The sequence below is a fragment of the Lissotriton vulgaris genome, chromosome 7 (assembly GCF_964263255.1).
Source record: "Lissotriton vulgaris chromosome 7, aLisVul1.2, whole genome shotgun sequence".
Classification (NCBI taxonomy): domain Eukaryota; kingdom Metazoa; phylum Chordata; class Amphibia; order Caudata; family Salamandridae; genus Lissotriton; species Lissotriton vulgaris.
This window is the reverse complement of record NC_141695.1, coordinates 502,571,915-502,596,508: the sequence shown is the minus strand read 5'-3', so window position 1 is coordinate 502,596,508 and position 24,594 is coordinate 502,571,915. Positions and strand designations below refer to the sequence as shown.

Here is a 24,594-nt window from a genome sequence, read left to right as displayed (position 1 = left end):
AGAGGCCTGTGACCAACCAGCCTCATCATGTTCCTGATTATGCCTGAAAGGGTACACTTTTATTTGTAGCCTATCAGGTTTACCACAGAGATCTCCTCATTGAGAATATAGCTTCAGGTGTTGACCTAATGTGAAAGGACACATTAATCATAGGTGGCATCGCAAAACATGAAGCCATGAGTCAGGAAATACAGCTTTAAAAAAATCAAATAATGTGCAGGCTCGTGGATTTTGAAAAACAAAGAATCAATTTTTTAAATCTATATTATCACAATAAATCAATTGCTATGAAAACGTCATGCCGCTCAGAACTCTGGAAACTAAAGATTATACTCTGTCGCGCTGAGCCGTGTTTCTGAAAGCTGTGAGGAATGTTCACAATCACCAGAGCCCAAAATCACCGACTTCATGTGCTTCCTTCAGATCAAACCCTGCTCGCAGCCACTAACAACAGTATTCTGCTCCTGGCATCTATTGATCCTCGCCGACAACCAGCACATCGCCTACCATGCCTTTCACCTCAAAATCCTGGAAAAAAACCTGCAATAATGTAGAAAGTGAACTAAAATAAAGGCTTGAATCCCCCCACCAACATAAGGTATTTTATGGATTTCTACAAGAAACTGTAATCCTGGTTCTTCACTGTTCCGTCTTGCGGAACCCGCACCCACTCAGCACCTGGAGGCCCTCATGGGTGGCACGTTTTGCGCTCGACAAATCCACATTATATTACATGGGAATCACTGGATTCCCTAGGCATTAATTCTGCACCTGATTCTTTTAGCCTCGTAGTACTGACTTTAGACCTTACTGGACACTTATCCAGCTCGTCATGAGCATGGGAGGGGTTAAGAGATTCCGGACATTTTACCGAGATGCAGTCATTTCATGGAATGCCTCTGATTTTCTCTATCAGCACACATGTATGTAAATGTAAATGTATAGGCATTTATATAGCGCACTACTTACCCGTAGGGTCCCAAGGCGCTTCGACCGCTGCGAAACCCTTCCTGGTTTCCCTGAGAGATTTTCCCTTAATGGGTATCTCCAGGGTGAGACCAGGCATCCCCGGCGGTCTGGGGGGGCCGTTAGTGAAGATGAAGCAAGCTAGTGCCCAGAGTTGCCGAGTGTGATCACTGATCAGAGTGGGCACCGAGGCGAGAGAATTATCGAGTCCGCTGACCCTGGTCCAGAAACCTGCCGCGCCGGGAATCGAACCCTGGTCCCGGGCCGTCCTCTGCTCTCGGGTCTGCCGCCTCTAACCAGTGAGCCACACTACTTCACTTTCACATCAAATTCAAGAACAGTGGAGGCCCTTACAACATTAAAACCTCATGAAACCCACCATACATGGGAAGAAAAATCAAGATCCCCAGGGGAGAGAGCAACAAAGGTTTAAGAACACTCATCCTGCTAAAAGAGTGGGTAAGACAAGACAAGACGCAAGGTATAATATTACCCTACCATCTGTAACTACCTCCACAAAGAGATCCAACAACCTATGTCACTCCTCAATTTCAGAAAACAACTGAAGGCGTTCCTCTTCAAACAATTCCAAATGCTTCACTTCCCTTCACAAAGCCGCAGTCCGTGCAGGCAGGTAACAGCTGTGGGGTGGTGGGCAGGGGTAAGGGGGTATTTCAAGGGACGATGCTGAGGGAAAATGAAATAAATAAATAGTTTTCCCTCTGCAATAATCTTCGAAATCCCCCCTTACCCCGCCCCACCACTATTACCTGCACGGACTGAGGCTGCCTTCACACCCAGCCAGCGGCAGCTCCTCTGTTATGGAGGAGAAGCATCACCCACCCCCACCCCCCTCCGCCCCCACCAGCTGCATCAAAACAGCAGTAAAGTACAAATAAATCGATAATAAACACGTTTTATGTTTCCTTTCCTGCTTAGACTTTGGGGGCGGGCCATGTGATGACAGACTGCCGGAGGGCCATGTGGGCACTGTTGTCAGTGTGCATGATGGTTTGGCTGGCCTGTCTGAGGCTGGCCAAAGCATCATGCGCACTGAAGCTGCTCCAACCCGAGCTGTGTTGCCAAAATGGAGACAGCAGGCACAGGATCCCATTCTCACTGGAGCACAAATTCACACCGCTCAGGCCAGTCCTGACGCTGTTCTCATGACATGATGGCAGCATCAGAATTGACCGCAGTCCTGACGCTGTTCTCATGACATGATGGCAGCATCAGAATTGACCGCAGGGGAGTTTGGGAGTCTGTGTCAGCAAGGAGAGGAGCAGAAGTGCGCAAAGTGAACGGTTGCAGGGAGGTTTTTTGTTGTTGGCTGTGACCCCTCCACTCACCCTCGCCACTCTTCCACAACACCAGCCGCTACTGCACCCAGACCCCATATTCCTTTCCCTGTCCCCTTATTATCCAATACTATATTTCTTTGTAGCTAGATTTGTGCTTTATAAATCCCCGTATGTACATACATACATGCACACATACATACTCAGTCATGTTTCAAGACCACAGGATTCTCATGTTACAAATATCCAGTAGCCCAACAGCAAGTATCTCGTTTGTGACAATGGAAACGTATGAAATAGTTGTTACTATTTCATACCACTTGTACACAAAACACCTGAGGCACATACAGGAATTAGTGTCAGAACTCCAAATGACCACAATCGTCCTAGTAAGAGCAAAAGTACACTATTTGCCATATGAGACCTGTAGTCCTTCCAAAGAAACAGCCAGCCCTTCAGACTTAGAAGAAAGGAATGAATCCCAAAGTAAAGGTGATTTTTTCCAGAAAATCTATATAATAATAATATCCTAAAAAAGCAAAGAGGACCATGTCATTAAATTCATTCTCAGGTGAAGTGTCCAACTCACTCATGTCATCGATATCTCTTACCTAGCATCAGTCCTCACCCTCTTCAGGTTCAGTAAACATCTGTTTCCTCTCAGTGCAATTTACACACCAATCTCCTCTGTCAAATTCGAACCAATCTTTTTTTTTCCTTTTGTTAAACAACTCTAAATTTCCTATAAGGTATTTTCAAAGTAGTACTGTGAATGCCATCATTAGCATGAAAGACTCACTTCTGTGCCAAGACGATAATCAAAAGCTTCCTACTTTGAAGCAGTGGTGCTTTAGGCAGCAGCTTAATGCCACGCTATCCCCAGCACTAGGCTATTCAGCAAGATATCAATACGTTTACAACTTTCAAAACTGACAGTGCCACAGCCCTGTGTCCGCCTTGTGAAACAAGCACATTGCGGTGGTCGGAGAGGCCACATACTACTTTATTTGTAGCATCCCTGCCACAATGTCAGGCAAAAAGACAACAATATGAGCCCCATATTCTATGTCCTACATAACTATCCCGAATGACTTCAGAAATCGCTCAAATTGTCCCCAGATTCTTTTCAGGAAGTTCTCTTTTTTATTTTTCTTAGAACATCTATGAGTGAATGAATGAATACATTTATTGTTTCAGTATAAATTGTACAAAAAGCAGGGTGTGGTGTGTCCATCCGCGCACCTTCGTTGATCATTGGTAAAACATCATTATGTCATTTCATTTGATAAATGAAGCACTTACAGAAAACGTAATATTAAGAGACCATAACATTTGGTATATATTCCCTAGTTTGAAACTGTGATTTAGTCCTTGGCTCGACCTTTACTTATAAATTCTTTAAACTGCCTTGCAAATTTCGCTAGTCTGGCCAATTCCATTGGAATCTCCAAATTAAAAAGAAGTTTCATTGCGTCTGAACAGGTACGAGTTTGAGAACAGAGGTTTTAATAAGGTGTAATGTTCATAGTTCAATCGAGGGCAAATGCAAACCAGGAGAGCCTTAGATTCCTCATTCTGACGACAGTCTTCAAGTGGTGACCGCCCCTAGAGATTTCCAGTGAATATTTTTATCTTTTATTGAAAGTACCATGAGTCTGACTGACAGAATTTGCTTTAACCGCATCGCTGCAGCGGCTTTTCCCGCTGTGTGCGGTGTTTTTGAAAATACTGCGTTACATGACGAGCTCAGCTCGTCATCAGCATTCGAGCGCCGTAGCTGATGACGAGCTGAGCTGAGCTCGTCATCAGCATCGAAGGGGTTAAAATTGATTTGTTCAAGGCTGAGTCAAGATATGACTGTCTCAATTTATCCATTTAGGAGCCAGCTAAGAGCCCGATATTGCTGCTTGAGTACTCTATTCGCCTCATATCATCTTGCTTTGATGATAGTCTTGATTGTTTCTTTAAAATGGTTTTTTAACCGCATCGCTGCTGCGGTGATTTTTGCGCTGTGCGGCTGTTTTCGATTAACCGCGTTACATGACGAGCTCAGCTCGTCATCCGCACACGTCACCCGTGGCTGATGACGAGCAGAGTAAAAAGTGAATATTTGCTGTACCACCCCAAGGGCTTGACTGGTTCCAAGCGGTTAAAACTATTTGTAAAAAGGACATTTGACTAGAGACTAGTACACATTCTAAGATTTGGGAGGATTTTTTGAATTGGAATGGCACAATAAGAACCTAATCTTATCAGTCATATGATTGCACCTGCGTGGAACTAGCAACCAGGTTACTGGATGGGCTAGTGCGCAGGACTATTGACATATTGCAAATAGCCTGGGGAGGTACAGGTCGGATGTTAGGCTGCAATTTGCAAACAATGGTGTTATGAGGAAGAAAAGAAAAGTACATTTCCAGCACGGTCCCTGGGTGATGGAGCATCTGTTACTGTCCCCAGGTTGTGAGTATTAAAGTCCACAACCATTATGATACCATAATTCGGGCAGTTGCTGAACAGCTCTTCAAGTGTATCAACCAGATCCCTCATCTTGCCATGTCTCGGTGTATCATTGCAGTTGAAATAAACATTCAAGAGTAGAATTGTTATTGGGGAACCACTCAGTTTCAAGCCTTGCAGGTATATGGCTTGGACCATATGCGTGCCTTTTGGAGATTTTGTGACCGTTATGGTAGTGCCTACGCTTACGTATATAGATAGGCCCCCTGATGGCCTTGCAAATACATTAAGCTTTTTTGCTGTGTGTTGATATTCCTTGAATCCTGGTATGGCCAATGGAGCAAGCAGCCAGGTTTCTTGGACACACAACAGGTCCCCAATCTGTAAGAATTTGAAGACAGCTCTGTTCTGTAGCGTGGTTTCCAGTCCGTATACGTTCAATGAAATTACTTTTATGATCTTGTTCATTCTGCTCGTAGGCCAGTTGATTCTCTTTATGCTAGGAGCAGTTTGATTGGCGACCTGACCGAGTGAATGCCGCTCAATCCTGGACATATATATACGGCTTGATTTTTTTTCTCTTTCACTGATCTTACGCCCTGTTGCAAAAGAATTAGGTGAGAAATGTATTCTTAAATTAGGGAATGATTTGGGACAAGCCGCTTGGCTTTTCCCTTTTAAGATGGACTTTCTCGACGTCTGTATATTTCTGTTGCTGAGTCTGTTCATTAACATGTGTGGGTATTTTTCCTCTTCTGGTTCGTGTACGCTAATTCCCCATTTCGTGAATTGGTCTCTTTCTTTCTTGACGATTTGGGCTATCATGTTGTTTTTCCATGTTACTATTGTAGATTCCCTTGTTGTATTACTGCTCAAGGCCTTGAATTGAACTCGCATTAGATCTTCTTTTGTAATAGATGAACACTCTGGAGTGTATTGGAGGATTTGTAAGATGTTAGCCCTATTTAGTATATCAGAACTTCCAGAGGATGTATATTCAGGTGTAAGCACTATGAAGATTGTCCTCCAATTTCCTTCGGGTGTGGTCCCTTTGCCTTGTGGTGGCAGCGTGTGTTTCCGAGCAGTGTTTATTTGTTGCAATGTCTTTTTGAGCTGCGTTGTTCTCCCATAGCCCAGTATTGTTTGTTTGAGGGGAGGTGACCTTACTCTATCTGTATTGGGAGGCGGCACATGTTGCTCTTGCCTGTTTAGATGCTGTGCTGTATGATTGCTCCTTCTGTCAGTTTGTGGGGGAAGTTCGATCCCCTGTGGGTGCTGCTTTTGCCTTTCATCCGGCTTGCCGTCCCACTGGTTGATTTCTATAAGTTGTTGTGGTACTGGTGCTGTGATTAACTGATCATACCCTGGCCTGACGGTGGGTAGAATTTCTGAGACCCAAGATGTTTTAATTGTTGGTCCGCCAAATTAGTTTTACAACCTAGATTGCCATCTGCTGCATCCAGATGCAGCTGTAGTTCCTTTGCACAGCGCAGGTGTTTGATGTATTTTGGTTTGCTTCTTCAGGTGTTTTGTAAGCTTCCGCAGTCTCCTAGAGGTGAAGTGTATCAGGCCTTTGTGTCACAAATGTCACAACTCCAGGAGACTGGCATAGCTGGGTATCTGCCTGAAGACAGCTGGAACCAAGAAATTGAAACTGTAGCTCAAAAATGTTGATCATCCATAGCTTAGCCTTGAACTACATTGCCCTCACCTTCCACTCCAGTTTAATAAGTAGCTTTTTGTCATGAGGCTTCTGCTGTAGGCATCGCTGACATTGGTGCTGTGGCACACGTGGAGGGAGGGCCAGCTTTAGGGTGGTGCGACCAGTGCATCCATACCTGGAGTTGACCTCGGGCCCTGTGTTTAAAAACAATGTATGTGTCCTCATGTAACACAACTGGTGCTCGTGTAAAGCGCCCGATACCATCGGGTCAAGTTTGCGTACATAAAACTCCGTAAAACCAACACAAAAAAAACATGTGCTGCAGAATTGCTTGTGTGTCTAACAGTTTTCAAGCAACAATAACAATATCAAGATAACTCTGGTGATCAATGTTCCTGTTGGAGAGAGATCGGAGTTTTGGCTAGTGGCAGTTTTGACTGATTATAAAGTAGCACAGAGGGATTAATGTGCCTGCTGCAAAGAACATGCACCATCCAGATTAAAGAACCGAATGAGGTGAACTATGAGTAGTGTTATAAAAACAAATTAAATGTATAGCAGAGCGTGTCTAAGAAGAGATGAGGAGCATTGTTGGAGGGTGGTAGTGAGTGAATCTGTGACGAAGGAGGTCATGGGGGGGGGGGGGTGCTCCAAAAACGATTGACGCATGGATGTCACCAGCAATAAAGCCAGCCCTGTGTGGATGACGCAGAAGTTGGGAAAGGCTATCAACCACTTACTTGTGCTAAATGTAATGCCTTGAGCACAGCATAAGCTGGCACAATGACCTTAGGTTTGAATGCAAGGATGGTCGACTTAGTTGTCCATCTTTCTGAGGTTGGTAACTTGAGCTCTAATAATGTACTATTAATATGTGTTATTTCCAACACTTAGAAACAGAAAAAGTGCTGCATTAAAAAAGTTATTATTAATATTATCATTAATGAGCACCTGCATCGCTAATAAAATGCAGGTCATCGGAAGCAGGTTCACCCCACAGAAGAAATAAGGTGCATCAGTGTTTAGGGTTTTCCCAAAACAAGTAGGTTGCTCTCTCCACCATGCATACACTTGGTCTTAGGTAACCTTTTTAGAGGAATGAGGTCCTCAGAAGCAATGGGCTTGGCAAAGTTCCCATTACTATTATAAAAAAGGAGCCCTCATTCTGGGGCTCTTACCTACTCCCTTTTTGCTTATTATTGTCAGTATGGTGTTAACCCTCGCTCTTGGTCTGGAAGTGTTTTTATCCCTGTACACAAAAAGGGTACAAGACATCTCCCTGGCAACTACTACTAGTGTCTATACAGAAGTATACCTCTCTACATTATTTGAATATCAATGTCTCAAAGAGTAAGGTACTAATTTTAAGAAACAGAAAGGTTTGAAAGATCAGTAAATATGTTTGGAGTATAGGTCCAGAGAAGTTAGAGGTCATAAATTCATATCCCTACTTAGGGAAAATTGTAACAAGTAACATGCTGAAAAAAGCTTGAATATTGCTCTTCTAAAGCTTCCTTGCATGTCAGTGGGTTACATGCTTTTCACAATGCAATGGGGCAAAGATATTTTATTCATATGTTATCTGTACTTAAGGTGAAAGTCCCTCCAACTCGGTTATATGCCATAAAATCCTTAAAGGTATCAAAATGGGACTTCTTAGAGGAAATGGAAGGGGACATTTTAAGTAAATTGTGTCATGTTAACCCGTCCATTTCTACCCCAGCAATGAGACTGGATTTTGATCTGACAAGCTCATGTGTGCAAGGGCTGGTGTCAGTGTGATTCAGTGGGGCTTTCAGCTCAAGAACAGTCAAAAGGATTCCATGAGGGATTTTATGAATCGTGAAATGTTTTGCTCTGAACCGGGAAATCACAAATTGTCCCAGGATTATGACTTTGCGCTAAGTTACCTTGAACTGCAGGAAGAGATTTTGGGTTCCCTTTTTCCCATACAACTTAAAAATTTACTAAAGGTTGTCTATAGCTATGCCAGCTATCAGTCAGATGTTATGACCCATATGTAAAAAAAAAGGCTGGAGGCAGTAACTCTGTCCTGCCGCCCCAAGGTAGCTAAGCCGTACCTGGCCTAGAATTTGGACCATGGTCTCTGCTGTTTTGGGACATTTTTTATAATGAACTTGCTTCCGCTAAATGCACTAACGGCAAACGGGACCATTCTGGGAAAACAGGGAGAGAGTGTAACTTGGGTAACTCTGGGACCCACGATCAAATGCACATACTTTTTGTTTGTCTCGCATTACCTCTCTGAGGTCTCTAAACCCCAAGGCCAATGTTCTTAAAGAATAATATCAAATCAACTGGGGTAGCATGTGAATTTTAATTTCATCCCAAAAATGAAGTAGTACGTCCCAAGGTTTTTAAATATTGTAATGGCTTTATGAACTTATATTAACTTGTATTCAGGAAGTAATATGTACCAAAGTTTTTTAATATTTTAAAGGCTATCTTAACTTGGATTCAGGATTGCTGGGGAGCTATGTGAATTTTGATCGCTCAAAAGTAGAGTAATTTGCTCAAAGTATAAATCCCTTATGGGTTTATTATTTACATCAATTTGTATCCAGGTTGCTGCTACAGAAAATAAAATTATGGGTATAAATGTTTTTAAATGTGTATATCTATTTACGAAGTTTCTTTATAATGAGTGGTTTTTGGGTTTTATATTTGTTGTCTTGTCTTGTTTTATGTAGACCTCTTTTGAATTCCAAAACATAAATAAAGAATTGAATTGAAAACACTTGGGGGCCGATTATGATTGCGGTTTCTCCGCATCCTCCGGGCCGGCGGAAGCCACCGCCGGCCTGGAGGATGCGAAAAAACCGCTGCGGAGCCTCCAAAGACCCACCGCCATATTAGGATGGCTGTTGGGTCTTGAATTCTGTCCGCCCCTTTTCCGCCGCGGTCACAGTACGACCGCGGCGGAAAAGCCCTAATATGATGGATGTGTCTAACTGACATCGCCAGCCATATTAGGATGGTGGAAAAAAAATGCTTTTCCACGGCGGCTTTTCCGCCGTGGAAAAGCATTCAGACTTTCACTTCGGGGGCCCGTTGCGGGCCCCCTGGGTGAAGGGGGGTGGGGGTGCAAATGCGGGGTACCTATGGGACCCCCCTGCATTTGCGTGCAAAAAGCAGCAGGCACTAATCGGTGCCTGCCGCTTTGTGCATGCAAATGCAATGCATGCATTTTTAGCCTTGCGGCGGGTGCAGCTTGAAGCTGCACCCACCGCAATGTTAAAGATAGAGGATGTGACCGCCACCCTGGCGGTCACATCCTAATCTGATCGGAGGGAACGCCGAAGCCCCTGCGGACGTTCCCTCCTCCTCAGGGGTCGCGGACGGACTCAAGTCCGTCCGCGATCATATTCGGCCCCTAGGTGTGGGCAGCACGATGTGCCTGCCCTCATCACTTAGACACTTGAGCCCATTTTTTGTGGTTTGCAGGGTAGCAAAAGGCAATGCAGTAAGCAGAGAATTTTTTGCAGATGATCTCACAGAATCGGTCAATAGTCATGCCTTGCACACCTCTTTTCATGGGAAACGCACAAAGAAAGCAGGCATGAAGAAGCGAGCAGCACCACAAACAGCCTTATATTTCCTCAGAAGAGTGTTTGACAAGCAATGTCTCCTGACACCGTATTCTTGTTTTTTCGCAATTCAACACTGTCCGAATTATTCTGCTTTGTCAACATTACTGCTGCTCGCCGGTGCCATTGTGTGTTGGATTTTGCGCAATTATGACTATTATTTAAAATGGAGTATATTTCTTGACAAAAAAGTTTTTTTAGCAGGTCGCACTGCAGGTTTAAACTGCAGTGGTCAGGCTACAATGGTAGGCCTGAAGATATTTTTGCTTTCGTAAAATAAGTGCTGCTGCCCACAGGTGACATTTGCTTCCATGTCATGGGTGCAGCCATAGGGTCATGGGTGCGGGATAGTTCCATATACTGTAGCATTTGAGGAGAGGTAAATATGCTAATCAGGGATTAGTCAATTTCTGCAGGTTTCTGTGCAGAACACAAATGGGGGTGACTAAGCAAAAAGGGGCATTTCTCATAGATACCAAGATGGAAGTCTGCAAGAGGTGAGATGAGATGCCTGTTACTGAGCCCAGTGAAAGAACAGTCAGCATGAAGGGGGCAATGATATTTCAGATGTCAAGCCCCATTAAAGGAATGAGCAATGTTTCAAGGTGGGTGCATTGCCTGTTGATGAGGTACCTGGAATGTGTGAGATGAAGTGGAAGGATGTGGTGTCCTTTCAGGCAGCATAGGTGAAAACAAAAATGTTTTATTTGTCTAGCATGTTCCCATCTGGTGGTTGGAATGTTTAAATTATAGGTATGTTATACATTACCTTACAGTAACGAAGACAAATGGCTAAGATGAATATTCTAGCCATAAGCTATGTTTTTCCTCAAAGACATGATGAGGCAGAGTTGTCTTTTTTCGTGTTTTTGAATTGGTGCCCCATACTTGTTTTGCCTTGCTTTTTCTGGAAATGATTTCTGCTATTAGGACTCTGTGCTATGGGACACTGCTAGTCAGTACCACAGTATGTGTGCTTTGCCCTAACTTGGTATTGAAAATGCAAGGTTGAATGCACTACCTTGGCACATGGCAAGGATAAGCCATGTTGGAAAGTTTTATATATTATTAAGTCCCCTCTAAATTGTGCCTTGCAAGCCTAAAAGGGACAGTGCCTAATATAAGGTGTCCCTGGTGTAAACTAAAATCAGTTCTGCCACTCATTTTTCAGGAAAGGGCCTACAAGTGAATAATAGATTTATTCTACATCTCTGCCCATTAAAATGCTAGAAAAATAATTCAAAGTTATTTTCTAAGTAATTTTCAAAATCTGATTGTTGGACTTGGCCCTTTTTGGCTAAAGTTCCTCAAACTTTTTGCTTTCCTCCTAGACCTTTTCCTGACATTATGTTACCGACTTAGATGCTTTTGGCATTTTGCCACTGCTTATCAGTGTCAAAGCTCAAGTGCTCCCTGTATAAAGTGTTATGGTAATTGGTTGTCCATAATTGGTATGTTTGTCTTACTAGTAAAGTACCTAGTAAAGTGCACTATGTGTGCCAGGGCTGGTAAAGCAAATGCTACTAGGGGGCCTGTAGCATTAATTGTGCCACCCACACAAGTAGCCGTAAGAAGAGATCTCAGGCCTGTCCCTGCAGTGTCTGCACACAGTTTGTTAACTGCCTTGTTGTCCTGGCAAGGGCACCCACTTGTCAGGCCTCACCTTCCCTTTTTGTGCACATCAGACATCCTTTTAGTAGACCCAAGGTACCCCCCTAGGCAGGGTGCAGTGTATGTGAAAGGTAGGACATGTACTATGGTGTGTACCATGTCTTGGCAGTGAAATACTGCCAAATTCGTTTTTCACTTTTGCAAGGCCATCTTGCCAATAGGACAGAATGGGGAATGCTGTGGCCCATGTTTCCAGCATATCTTTCCATAGGCATAAGAGAGAGATGGAGTTTAGTGTGCCTGAACTCAGATTTTAATAACACATCTTTTTGTGAAGATGCTTTTTGAATAGTGTGTTTAGAAACCACGCTTTTAGAAGTGGCTGGTTTCTTGTCTTAAACCATCTTGTGCGCCTCTGCCTGGTTGTATATTGCCTGCCTGGGTTTGGATGTGACAGAGTCTGGGAAGTGTCCTGACCCCAGGGAGGAGTAGCTGAGACAGCAACAGGCTGGCCTGCATTTGATGTGATAGGGAGGAGTAGCCCCCTGGATGTGAAGAGGGCTGTGTTGCTGCCACCAGCGGATGGCTCCACCTCCTGCTGATTGTCTGGGGCCCAGACCCTGACTATCAAAGGAGGAGGGTGTGTACTGGCAGGAAGACACCCAGGTCTGGTTTGGAGCGGGGTCAGAGCCCCATGAACACAATTACTTCAAAGGGATTTAGGGGTATAAATGTAAGAGCTGAAACCCCTGAACTTAAGACTGAAATCCATACTGAAAAAGGATTGAAACTACTTTGTGGTCAAGAGGACCCTCTGCCAAAGAAGAACAGCTGAAGAGACTGAAGAGAAGGACTGCCCTTGCTATGTGTTCTGGGGCTGGCCAGCAGTTGGCTGATTTGACTAAGGAGAGGACAAGGGACTTTGCTATGTGCTGTGTCCCTCTTCTTGAGAGGACTTTGCTGTGTGCTGTGTCCTTAAGTAGCTTGTCTCCAAGGGCCTGAGGAGAGCTGGTCCGCTGTTGTGGAAACTCAGGAACATAAAAGTTTCCAAGTGTGTCTCAACAACGCTGTGTGAGTGTGCTTTTTGCACGCCTGAGATTGCTGTGTGGTCAGTTGTGCTGTTTACGAGGTGCCCTGTGACTGCATTGCCCCCGCAGCGTGAAACATAGTCCACGCTGCTGCATTGCTGTTTGTGGACCGAGCCGTCATTGTAACAGAAGCTGTGAGTAGAGATCGCCGCCAGCCCGAGCCGCAACATACTAAAGGCTTACTTGAAACTAAGGACTGTGTCTTAGCGACGCATGGTGCTTGTCCTTTTTGCACACCTGACACTGCTGTGTGGTCCGTGGTGCTGTTTACGAGGTGCCCCGTGACTGCATTGCCCCGCAGTGTGAAAACTTCATCCACTTTGCTGCATTGCTGTTTGTGGTGCAATAGACATGGCCCGTACCTGCCCAGCAGTACCGGGGCTGCCCCTTTATGCTTACAACAGGTGTCTCTGCTGTTGGGGCCTAGTGGCGCCCGAGTTAAGGTGGCCAGAGCTTACATAAATATGGTGGTGGTTAGGGAACTGATGAGAAGCTTGCCTTGTGGCAGAAGTGCTCTGTGCTTTAGAAAAAGGCTCTCCTGAGTAATTGTACAGTAAGGGGAAGAGGATACGCTGCAAAAATTGGTGGGCATAGGGGGTGTCAGGTTTGAGTGTGAAAGATTCTCAAGTCACAGAAACGCTGGTGCCTCACCATCACACCCTCTCTGAATATTTTGGGGGCTGACTTTGAAGAAGCAGAAGGCCCCGCTGTGTGAAAGAAGACTCTAGACTGCTGGGGGAAGAAGAGGACGCACACAAGAGTTCCTTATTCCTGCTGACTCCTGCTGGCACCTGGAAACTCAAACTATTCTCCAAGGGCACTTGGTTGGTGTCATGTTCACCTGCTTGAAGGATACAAGAAGCACAGATTAATTTCAAGAGAGCCAGGTAACCACATAGGACTCTACTTTCCAGGAGGTCAGGCTGGAGGGAACCTGGTGCCTACAAGCCTACACTGAGAAGCTGGCGGATGAAGAGCTGACCAAAAAGACATTTCCCAGCAACTGGTAAAAAGTGGGAACGTGTCATTTTTCCACTTGCAGAGGACCAAGAAAAGGAGTTAAGGGTTGCGCGGGGAGGTTATACTCTAGAAAGGCAAGAAAACCAAAGTTGTTCATCCAACTAAGAGCTTTCAGCCTCATGCTGACATATTATGCATAATGTTTTGTGTATTTTTCTGTTCACTCTATGTGGGAAGGGTATGCCCAGACGTGGGCCCCGTGCTCACTATGCCACTGGAGTAAAGCTATTCTGGCTGAAGACGGCTGATAGCCAGAAACTGGTCCTAGGATGCTTGATTCCAGTCCAGGGAAGACCTGGCTTGGCAGTTCGGGCTGGACTGTTCCCATGAGGCACAGGGTTCCAACATGAATTGCATATGGCCATGTCTGAACTGGGGTGGCTTGGTGAGCAAAATAACGATGGATTAAACCCAGATCTGTAACTGGGGGTGAATGTTTTGCCATTGTGCAACATTCCGTCCATCAATTTGTGTATTTTGCTGTTCACCCTATGTGGGAAGGGTATGCCCAGACATCGGTTCCATGCTCACTACGCCACTGGAGTCAAGCTATCCTGGCTGAAGACGGCTGATAGCCAGAAACCGGTCCTAGGATGCTTGATTCCGGTCCAGGGAAGAAATGGCTTGGCAGTTCGGGCTGGACTGTTCCCATGAGGCACAGGGTCAAGACTGATTTGCATATGGCCATGTCTGAACTGGGGTGGCTTGGTGAGCGAATTACCGATGGATTAAACCCAGATCTGTGACTGGGGGTGAATGTTTTGCCATTGTGCAACATTCCGTCCATCATTTTGTGTATTTTGCATTACACTTGCTACATAAAAATTCCAAAATTATGCTGTTATGCTACTTAGCATAATCATGCATTATTTCTAGTACAAAGTTACTTTGAACAGGCCATTTGCGGTAAAAATGCACCACAAATGCACATGAACCACAGAACACAATATGCTGTTGATAGCAGTGTTTGTGTACACTTTTTTAGCTCAAAATTCATCCTTACATCAAAAATTGACAAATGCATGCATTTTGCCCAACATATAGCACAAAAGGAGGGCTTTGCAATTCATGTAATTATGCAGAATTTTGCACAGTTTTTCTGACATATCTTGTAATTAAGTGGAAGCAAATGAGACTTAAGTACTAAAATGAATTAAGCAGAATATCATAATAAAGGCATCTGACCTTGTGGAGCTCAGCCCCGCTACTGCTTCCATCCTTACCCCACCTAAAGAACTTCTTTATAAGTGTATTTATTTACATTTATATCAGAATAGAACAATACAAAAATCATAAATATGCAGTAGGAGGAGGAAAAGGGGACTCTGGGAGAGGGAGGGCATGAGGGTAGGGGGAAAGAGTAAGGAGGTGAGGAAGGAACCACAGTGTTTATCAACATTTGACAATGAAGGATACATGAAAATCGTTCTTGTTTGCAATATTTCCAAATGAGTGATAGACCAAAAGAGAAGAAATAATGCCACGATCTGCAGGAATTCTTGGCTTAGTGTGTCAGTTGCCCCCCCCCCAAGTCTGCAGTCATCAGAAGACACAGCATAAGAGTGCAGTAGTGTACTCAGGTCATCAGACTAGTCCTTTGGGTTCTCTCATGTTTGGAGTTATCACCAGGGTTTATTTCCCCACTCTCTAGTAAGGTGAAGTCTCTGTGGCAAGAAAAGTAAGGAAAGGCTCCCATATGTCTTTGGGATTGGAGCGCAATGGCCTCAGCTCCCAACAATTGGACAATCGCTCCTGACAATACATAACATCTCGTAGCTATGCCCATATGGTGGGAGTGGGTTTTCGGCCCCAGTACACGGCCACCCTGCATTTAGCCAGAAGGAGCTGCATAGCTGTGATTGTACTTCAATTAACTGGTGTGTCCTTGACGTAGCCCAACAGACCTAACAGGTAGGTTTAAGGGAGTGAGTGCCCATTGATTGTGTGCATGGCCGAATTAATTTCCGAATTCACAAAAAGAGGGACAGGAAGCTAAAAAGAGGCCCAGTACCCATGCTCTCACGCCCTTACTTCGAATTTACTAAGGGGTAACTATTCCTATGGAGGGATACCGGCCTAATAGGCTACAGAAGATGATGATAGAGGAGAATCCCAAGTGAATAAGTATTAGGTTGGATAGAATGGCTAACCGGGAAATTCCTCAGATTTGAAAAGTTGCCCTCACACACCCGTTAAGTTGTTATGCTTCATCATAGGGCGTTTTTGCCCCTCGTGTGGTTGGCGCTGCAGTTCCCCACGGGCCCCGTGAGAGTGCTCTTTAGTGGAGATCTTTTTTAGAGGAACGCCGTAGTGGTAAGTGCGGGTGTGTGGGGTTAGTGTGAAGGTGAGTTAAAAATATTGTAGCGACTTCACAGAATTTTCTAGCATACCCAATGACCCTCAACTGGCATTTGCAACAGGGGTTACAAAGAGGCCTCACGTTGATGGAGAGAAAGCATAGCCACAGGGAGCGGCCTCGATCAAGTCACATTTAACTGCATTAGGAAAGCAGAAGCAGTCCCACTCTCGCAGCATACACCCTCGATCAACTATGGTTAAAAATAGAACCTGTAGAGAGACTTCTATTAAAGACATGCTACAATTAAGGGCACCAAAGCGGACTTTGCAAAGACTTCTATGACTCCTGATCCAGCAGATGACGTTGGTACACCAGTGGGCTTGGGAGTCATTATATCTGAAGAAGTCTCGATATTTTGGGAGATCAATGCTTCCCTGGAAGCCCACCCAAACATGGAAAAGATGGCCCTAGCCACAGAGAACAATCTAAAATCTTATGTGGTGGACTAGATGCCCTTTAATCAAAAACTTACTCATGAGTACCAAGAACTTGCATTGCCCTTGTTATCTCAAAGCAGTGAGACGTATTTCAGAAGATGTGACCCAGATAAAAGTCCAGAGACTCTCCTCTCATACCATTGGAAAGCACGACACTACCCATCATGAGACATGAAAACCGATCAAAGCATGGGTGACTATGAAACTATTACCCAACCAACAACAAGTGGGAATGGGGGTGAGGGAAGGGAGGAAATGGTCAGTTATACTTGAGGAAAGTTGCAATGTCAAGGCTTCTTGCACTTCAGATTCCTCTCTGGCCATTGGGTTGCAAGCAATGCTTTGTATATCTTAGACAAAATAAAACACAGTTAAACCTAAAAGGGAAGCCATTACTTTAAGTATTTTCATCAACTATTGTTAGATATTCGGTGGCAGCTATACTTGTTAAATACTGAACTAAATGCTTTACAGCTTACAGTACATGAATGCTTCACAGATGGAGGATCCACTAAATGTCCCATCCGTGCAGCTATGATGCCCGGAACAGAAGAAACTGCGCATTTCTTTGGATAGCAATGTATAATAGATGTATATTCATCTATGAATATGGATAATCATTTTAAAATATATACATAATGGCACCAGAAAGGTGGGTATGTTTAATTTATCTTATTTATGTTATCAAATTACATCATCTATCTGCACTTAATATTGATAGTGCACTGTGAATAGTTTCACTTATTAAGAAATCACTTACCAATGGCCATAGTCCATGTGCTGTCTGATAAGAGTGTGAGGCTGCACTGTACCATACGTATCCACTTCTGGCATGTTCATATCATCAATGAAGTAAATGAGCTTCTTTGTGCCAGGAGGGCCATAATTTCTACCAGACTTCTTTTCCAACGGTTTCTCAAGTATAGCTGTTTTATAAACAGAATACTATAATAAGTAACAACCAGATTAAAATACCTAATCTTATCATCTTGTGATTGCAAGATCCAAAATTTATGTAGAGTTCAGGAAATTACATTTAGCTATTTTAAGTTATACTTTGTGATTAAAAGGACTGTGTTCGAGATAAAACAAAGTCAAACAAATGTACCACTGATTATCAGTTTAGTAGAAACATAATTTGCAATCCTATTTCCTTAAATCATTTTTTATTCAAATTTCTAATACAAGCTTACAGAATTTACCTTACAGAATTTGCATTATATAGCAATACTATATATATATAAAAAAAAAATATATATATAAATATATACACACACATATATATATACATATGTATATTGACATATATATATATTTACATATATATGTAGAGATAGATAGATAGATAGATAGATAGATAGATAGATAGATAGATAGATAGATAGATAGATAGATAGATAGATAGATAGATAGATAGATAGATAGATAGATAGATAGATAGATAGATAGATAGATTATATCATGGATCCAAGTAAACTACAAGGTGTGGAGTGCTTCTTGACTGACTGAATGGCATAAAAAAATAAATCAGAATAGTTTGAATGTAAATTCAAAACTTCAGCTTCAAGTGAAGCATGAGATATTTTTTATGTGTCACGGTTTCCTGTCAAATACGTTTTTACACCGGATGTATGACGTTACAATGCCTGCCTTTACAACGCGGTTTTTACATTGCATACCTTTACAACGCATAGCGCTTAGAGGTGCTGGATAGTGAAAAGTTTGATTTTCTATTCCAACTCCAGTCCCCGTGGACACTAGGGAAGGTGTTGGATAGAAAATTAAACGTATTCCCTATCCTAGTGCGCCCCCCAGCGCAATGCGTTGTAATGGTTTGCGTTGTAATGACCGCGTTGTAATGGTAGTGCGTTGTAAAAGTTTTGTTGTAAAGGTTTTTCACCTTTTACACCATTGCATTTTGTGTGATAAAGCAATGAAATACATAATATTGCTTAGAATATTCAGACCTTACACTCATACTGATCTGGGCAGTGTAAAGCCTTTGCAGTTATGGACTGATAATGAACACTAAGGCCTGGAGTTTTGCATTGCCCTTGCATCACGTAAGGCAAAGCAAGGACAACGCAGAGGTTTCAGTAATATTTAGAAAGCCATGCAAGGGGAAATTTGCACTGCCTTGTATGTTTTTTTAATAAATGTAATACAGTGCAGCTGCTTGAGCTTCGTTATAGTTAATCTAAACTTCGAAGGCATTTCATGGATGGAGCATGGGTGTTCCCATTCATTCACACATTTATTTTGGTGCATGCCCTGCATTACTAAGCTAGTAAACCTGGGAATGTGTCAACATGCTATGCCTTCCCCAGTTAGTTGTATCAAGGAGAAATATTTTTATTTCTCCTAATTTTTTCCTCTTTTCTGCATTCTGCAGCACACATAGAAAGGGGAAAATGCCTCTAAAAAATGTTTTTGTGCAGGAAGGTGTTTCTAGCTGCACAAAACCAATCCTGTCTAAAATTCAGACACCCCTTGCACTATTACAAATTTTACATTTATGTTATCATATTTTCCCATTTAGTTCCATTGTCAATCAAGCTTTTTATGATTGCTGTTTATTTTTACTTCTTGAATTATGGAATTTCTGTTTAACCGCTTCGACGCTGCTGGAATACCTCCGCTGTGCGGGAGAATTCCACACATGCACGGAACGGACAGCCCCAAGCCATCCTCCGCACATGCCCACCGATGGCCGGGGGCCGTCTGACACATGGAAGAGGTTATTGAGATGACCATAAACTACTGAGGCTTTTTGTGTCTTGATTAAACTTCTCTAATGGTTTCTTTTTTAATTTTTATATAAATTAATTTACTCCAAGACTGAACATCACAGTTCTAATTGTATTCGTATCCTTCATTTGCCCAACATAAAGAGGTATTGATTCTTGTAAAATTCACATTTCAAATATTTTCACTCTAAATGTATGTACAATTCCTCATCATTAATAAGTCCTGTGTTTAAAAAAAATCTTTTTATTGATTTTACTCATACCAAAGAGAAGCAGGCAACGAATCAGTTTGATAACAGCTTTCGCATGCAAGACAACAACATAAGACACTTGGTGGTGCTCAATAGTATACGTACATCTTGCAATATATTAACAGAAGTGCATATATATCAAGTAGTAGCAATGTTGCAACTGTTTAGGAAGCAAATAGGGGAAGAAAAACTTAAATAAAATTTTACATTTAATGATCCAAAAACAACCAAGTCCATTATTAACATCCTCATCCATCAGTATCTCCCATCCCTCTCCACCCACATACACATCATGTGAAATAACAATGTCAAAGGAGAGGGGTAATCTGTAAAGACCTCACCGCAAATCACAGGACCTCATTCACTAGGGGACAACAATGTATTCAGTCTGCCAATATAGTCTACTCATTGCTCCATAACGTTGCACCTGCCATCTCTATCCCATGTGTCAGTTCTAATAGAAAGCTCAGCTAACGCTCAGCATACCACATCTGCCTGCCATGTCAAAATGACTGGGGCAGATCTCGCCTTCCAGGCCAGGATCAGCGCCAGGTTCTGGAAACAGATTAATTGTTTAGTTTTTTGGGTTATCACCCCTATTTTAAGGAGACAGCAAGTGGGATCACACTGCAGGATGGAGTTCGTAATGGTTGAAAAACAACACCAGTGACACTCTGAATCTGCTCACTTCAAATGTCTGTTTGCCTAGCAAAGTTTTTAAGCATAGAATTAGCACAATGCCATCCATGCGAGCTAGAAAGGGACACCTTATTTTGCCATTTCTTCAGCAAAGTCTTTAAATTTAGGAGTAGCACAGTGCCATCCATGCCGAGCTGAAGAAATGACAAAAGTCTTTTACCACTTCAGCCACAGTGTTACGGCCTTGGATTGTTAAAATCCCACCCATGCCAACCTGTAATTAATAAAAGCAATCCCTAGCACGTGCTTCACTATCATTATAGCTCTTCAGGGAGGTTTAGCTTTCTTCAGACACAAGGGAGCACCCAGTGTATGTCAAAATAATACCCTTTCAGGTTTAGAGTGCCTCATAAATTATGTACAAAAAGCAGAGTACTGAGGGTAGTTCCCAAGGTTAGGTGGAGAGCAGCTTCTGTATAGAACACCTCACAACATCAGCGAGACTATAAATCTGGTCACCTCAATTGACTTTTTTTCGATCAAATGGCCTGATTCTTAATTTGGCGATGTGGGAGTGGGACGGCATGCCATTGCCCCGCTCCAACACCACCTAAGCTCACCGCCGGCCACCCACCATATTCTGAGTTTTTCGTTGTCTGATAGGCGGTTCTTTGGTGTTACCATGGCAATGCATTTGAAAAAGGCACCGCAATGGGAATGCCAAAGCCCGTTTCTGCACAGCATGGAGTCTGCAGTCCATGCCGTGCAGGAATTGGGGTGCATGCACACAGGGGCACACAGCAAATGCTCCCCTGCATGCATCCATGGATGGACCGTAATCACCCCCAAAGTTTTTAAGCATAAGATTAGCTAATCCTATACTTAAAAACTTTGCTGTAGAAATGGCAAATGACATAGGGCCAGATGTACATAGCTTTTTTTTTAGGTTGCAAACAGGCCAATATGCAGAATCAGGCCACTTGTCACTGCAAAAAAGCATTTTTATGTAGAAAGCCCTATTTTGCAAATGGGTAACCAATTACCAACTCGCAAAATGGGTTTGTAATTCTGTATAAGAAATGGGCGTGTTAAGGGTGTCCCTTCCTAATAGCCACTCACAATGGTATGTGTGAATGTTTTGTGACCACAATGCAGTCGCATAGCTTCTGCATTTTAACTCTCACGTTTATGAAGAATTTAAAATCTGGCTCCCCGTCAGACCCCTGCCCTGCCCAAACACTGGCGAAGGTGGCGGATATCATCAATACAGAGGTCAATATAGTGCTAAATCTGTCTCTGAGCATCGGCCAGGTCCCATCTATCTGGAAACAGGCTAAAATCCTGCCGCTGCTGAAGAAGCCTACGGCGGATCCTCTATCAGCATCTTACTACAGACCCATTTCGCTCCTGCTTTTTTTTGCCAAAACAATTGAAAAATATGTGAACTCTGTCACTACTGAATTCATTGAATCGAACAACCTCCTCCACACAAGCCAATCAGGATTCAGCGCTAATTTTAGCACAGAAACGGCCCTCCTTGAGATCTCAAGATCCATCAAAGAGACTCTTCATTCAAGCGGGAGAGCAGCTCTAATATTGTTAGATCTATCAGCCGCTTTTGACACTGTGCCCCATGACAGACTCCTACAGAGACTGCGGAGTGGGGGGCACAGTGTTGAAATGGTTCTCCTCCTTTCTGGGGGATAGAAGGCAGGAAGTCTGGAATCCGCCTTTTTCCTCCCTTAACCTCTTCGCCGCTAATGACAAGGGTAACTCGTCATGGAGTTTCCATTGATTTCAATAGAAATTACATTGAAGTTCCAGCAGAAGCATAGCATCCAAGTGGTTAAGCCTCCTATGAAGGTCGGTGTACCACAAGGATCTATTTTAAGTTCATTGCTGCTTAATCTATACATTGCTCCTCTCGCCCCTTTGGATGAAGAGCAGGAGCCACAATTATATCTTACGCTGATGACACCCAGCTAGTGTTCACCTGTATAAAGGAAGAGGTTTTTCACGGTGAGAAAATCAATACCTGTCTGAGAAAGGTCTTTTTCTGGTTCAGCTTCAACCAGCTACAGTGTAATTCCGCAAAGTCAGAAGTGATTCTCTACTGAGCTTTTGATTCGGATGTTTGGAGGCAGTGGTGGTGGACTGATATGTCCCTTCCACAGACCTCCTTGGGAGTAGCCAGAAATCTAGGGATAAAAATGGGACGACTCCCTGGACATGAAGAAGCAAGTTCAATCGGTGGCAGGAACCTGCTTCGGAACTTTGAAAATGCTCCGTAGGTTTTTACCTCTTCTGTCACTCTCCCATAGAATGACGGTAATCCAAGCTCTTATTACCTCACGGTTGGATTACCCCAATGTCCTCTTTTTGGGTCTCCCGGAATGTCTACTAAGCAAACTCCAGGTGGTGCAGAATGCTGCAGCTAGAGCCATTCTTATGTTGGGCCCACAGCCCACATTTACCCCACCTTAAGAGCTTAGACTGGCTTCCCATCCGCCGTAGAATTCAGTTCAAGGCCTTGACATTGGCCTTCAAAACTTTGCACGGCTCCGGTGCACATTACATTAGGAGAAGACTTAGCTTTTACTTGCCCGGTAGAGTTTTAAGATCATCCCATCTATATATGATGAGTGTGCCTAAATTTGCACGCTCCAGTAGAGGTGGTTGTTCTTTTCAAGTTCAGGTAGCACACCTGTGGAACAAACTCCCTACCACAATGAGGGAACTGTCTGACATCTGGCTTTTTAGGAAACAACTCAAAACTTGGCTGTTTCAGCAGTAACTTTTCTCTCCCCTAGTGAGCTGGTTTCTTTCTTTTCCATTAAAACGTCTTGCTTCCGCCAGCGCCGGAACACTCTATTTGAGTAGCTGTGCGCTTTAGAAATAGGCTATAACATAACATAACCTACTTCAAGTAGTTGATAACCCTACTCGCAAACGGACAGGGGTCCCAAGGGATCCTTTTCCCTTTGTGAATGTTTGGAAAAAAATGTTTTAAGAGCAGGCATGTTCCACTGACTGCTCTTAAAAAATTTAAAAATAAACTTTTAATTTTTCTTTTTGAAACACATCCATTTTCCATGAAGAAAACCGCAGCATTTAAAAATGTTAAAACACGCACCTCGGTGGCCGCGTTGTTTGCTGGCTCTTTAGAATGCAGCCATGCCCTCCAGCACGGGCAGATTATTCAGGAAGCACTGAGAAGTGTGGAGATCCTATTGCGTCTCCCCCAAAAGCCCCACCAACGTCAGAATAGACAGCAAGACCGGGGTAGGTCTTGTCCGCCTCTCGTGTGACCGTTTGAACCTGCTTACAGTTCTTGAAACTTCATGTGGCACACGCGGCTCTCATGCAGCTCTGTGAAATTGCTCCCAATTCTTGTATTCTTCCAGCGCATTGCTGGCCAGATGTATGACCATTTTTTGTGGTCTGAAACAGGAAATTGTCTCGTTTGCAACCGCAAAATACATTGTTGCAATGTACAAACCATATTTTGTGAGTCGGTAACCTGTTACCGACTCACAAAATTAGATTTGTGACTTGCTATTAGGAAGGGGAGTGCCAAGGGCATCCCTTCTTAATAGCGAGTCACACTTGTATGTACAATTGTTTTTTGAGACCGCAATTGCGGTCGCAAAACACTTGCACTTTACCACCTATTTCAAAAAGGTGGTAAGCCACTCGCAAACGTTAATGGGTCCCTAGGGGACCCCTTTCCCTTTGTGAATGGCAGTGAAAATAGTTTTTAAGAGCAGGCAGTGGTCCCATAGACTGCCTCCTACTCTTAAAAAATTAAACAGAAACGTTTCATTTTTCTTTTTTAAATGCATCTCATTTTCCTTTAAGGAAAACGGGTTGCATTTTTTTTTAACTGCTTTATTTAAAAAGCAGCCACAGACATGGTGGTCTGCTAATCCCAGCAGGCCACCATCCCTGTGAGTGCTGGCCATTCCCAATGGGGTCGCAAATTGGAACCTGCCTAATGAATATTATTGAGGCAGGTCATTTGCGACCACATTGGGAATCACAAACAGTGTCTGAGACACTGTTGTACATTCCATTTTGCAAGTCGCAAATTACGAGTCACAAAACAACGCAACTTGCGACTCACAAAAGGGAAGAGTCGTACACCTGGCCCTGAGTTTCTTACCCAGTATCCGTTTCAGATCACTTTGTAGTGCTCTTCTTGCCCTCAGAGTGAATTCTATCCAGGGGCAGAGATAATAGGATATCTGAGAACTTCTACAGCCATGGTTGAGGCACAAATCAGAGACTGTTAAGATGTTTATGTTTCAAAGATGTGAACATGTATGCACAATTCATGGACATTGAGAATGTGTATTGGTATTATAGATGTAAAGCTAAGAAGACAAACATAACCAGAGACTGCTAGAAGCAGAATAACAGTGCATGTGCCACACTGCTGACGTTGTGA

At 43.3% G+C, this 24,594-nt stretch overlaps 1 protein-coding gene across 1 annotated transcript in view; it reads right to left on the bottom strand.

The window, feature by feature from the left end:
• Positions 1 to 24,594, bottom strand: part of DNAH9 (dynein axonemal heavy chain 9) — a 1,435,662-nt gene that overhangs the window by 765,325 nt on the left and 645,743 nt on the right. The window contains exon 39 of the mRNA XM_086930591.1: positions 17,271 to 17,436. Coding sequence (XP_086786717.1) covers positions 17,271 to 17,436 — 166 coding nt within the window. The remainder of the gene's footprint in view (positions 1 to 17,270; positions 17,437 to 24,594) is intronic.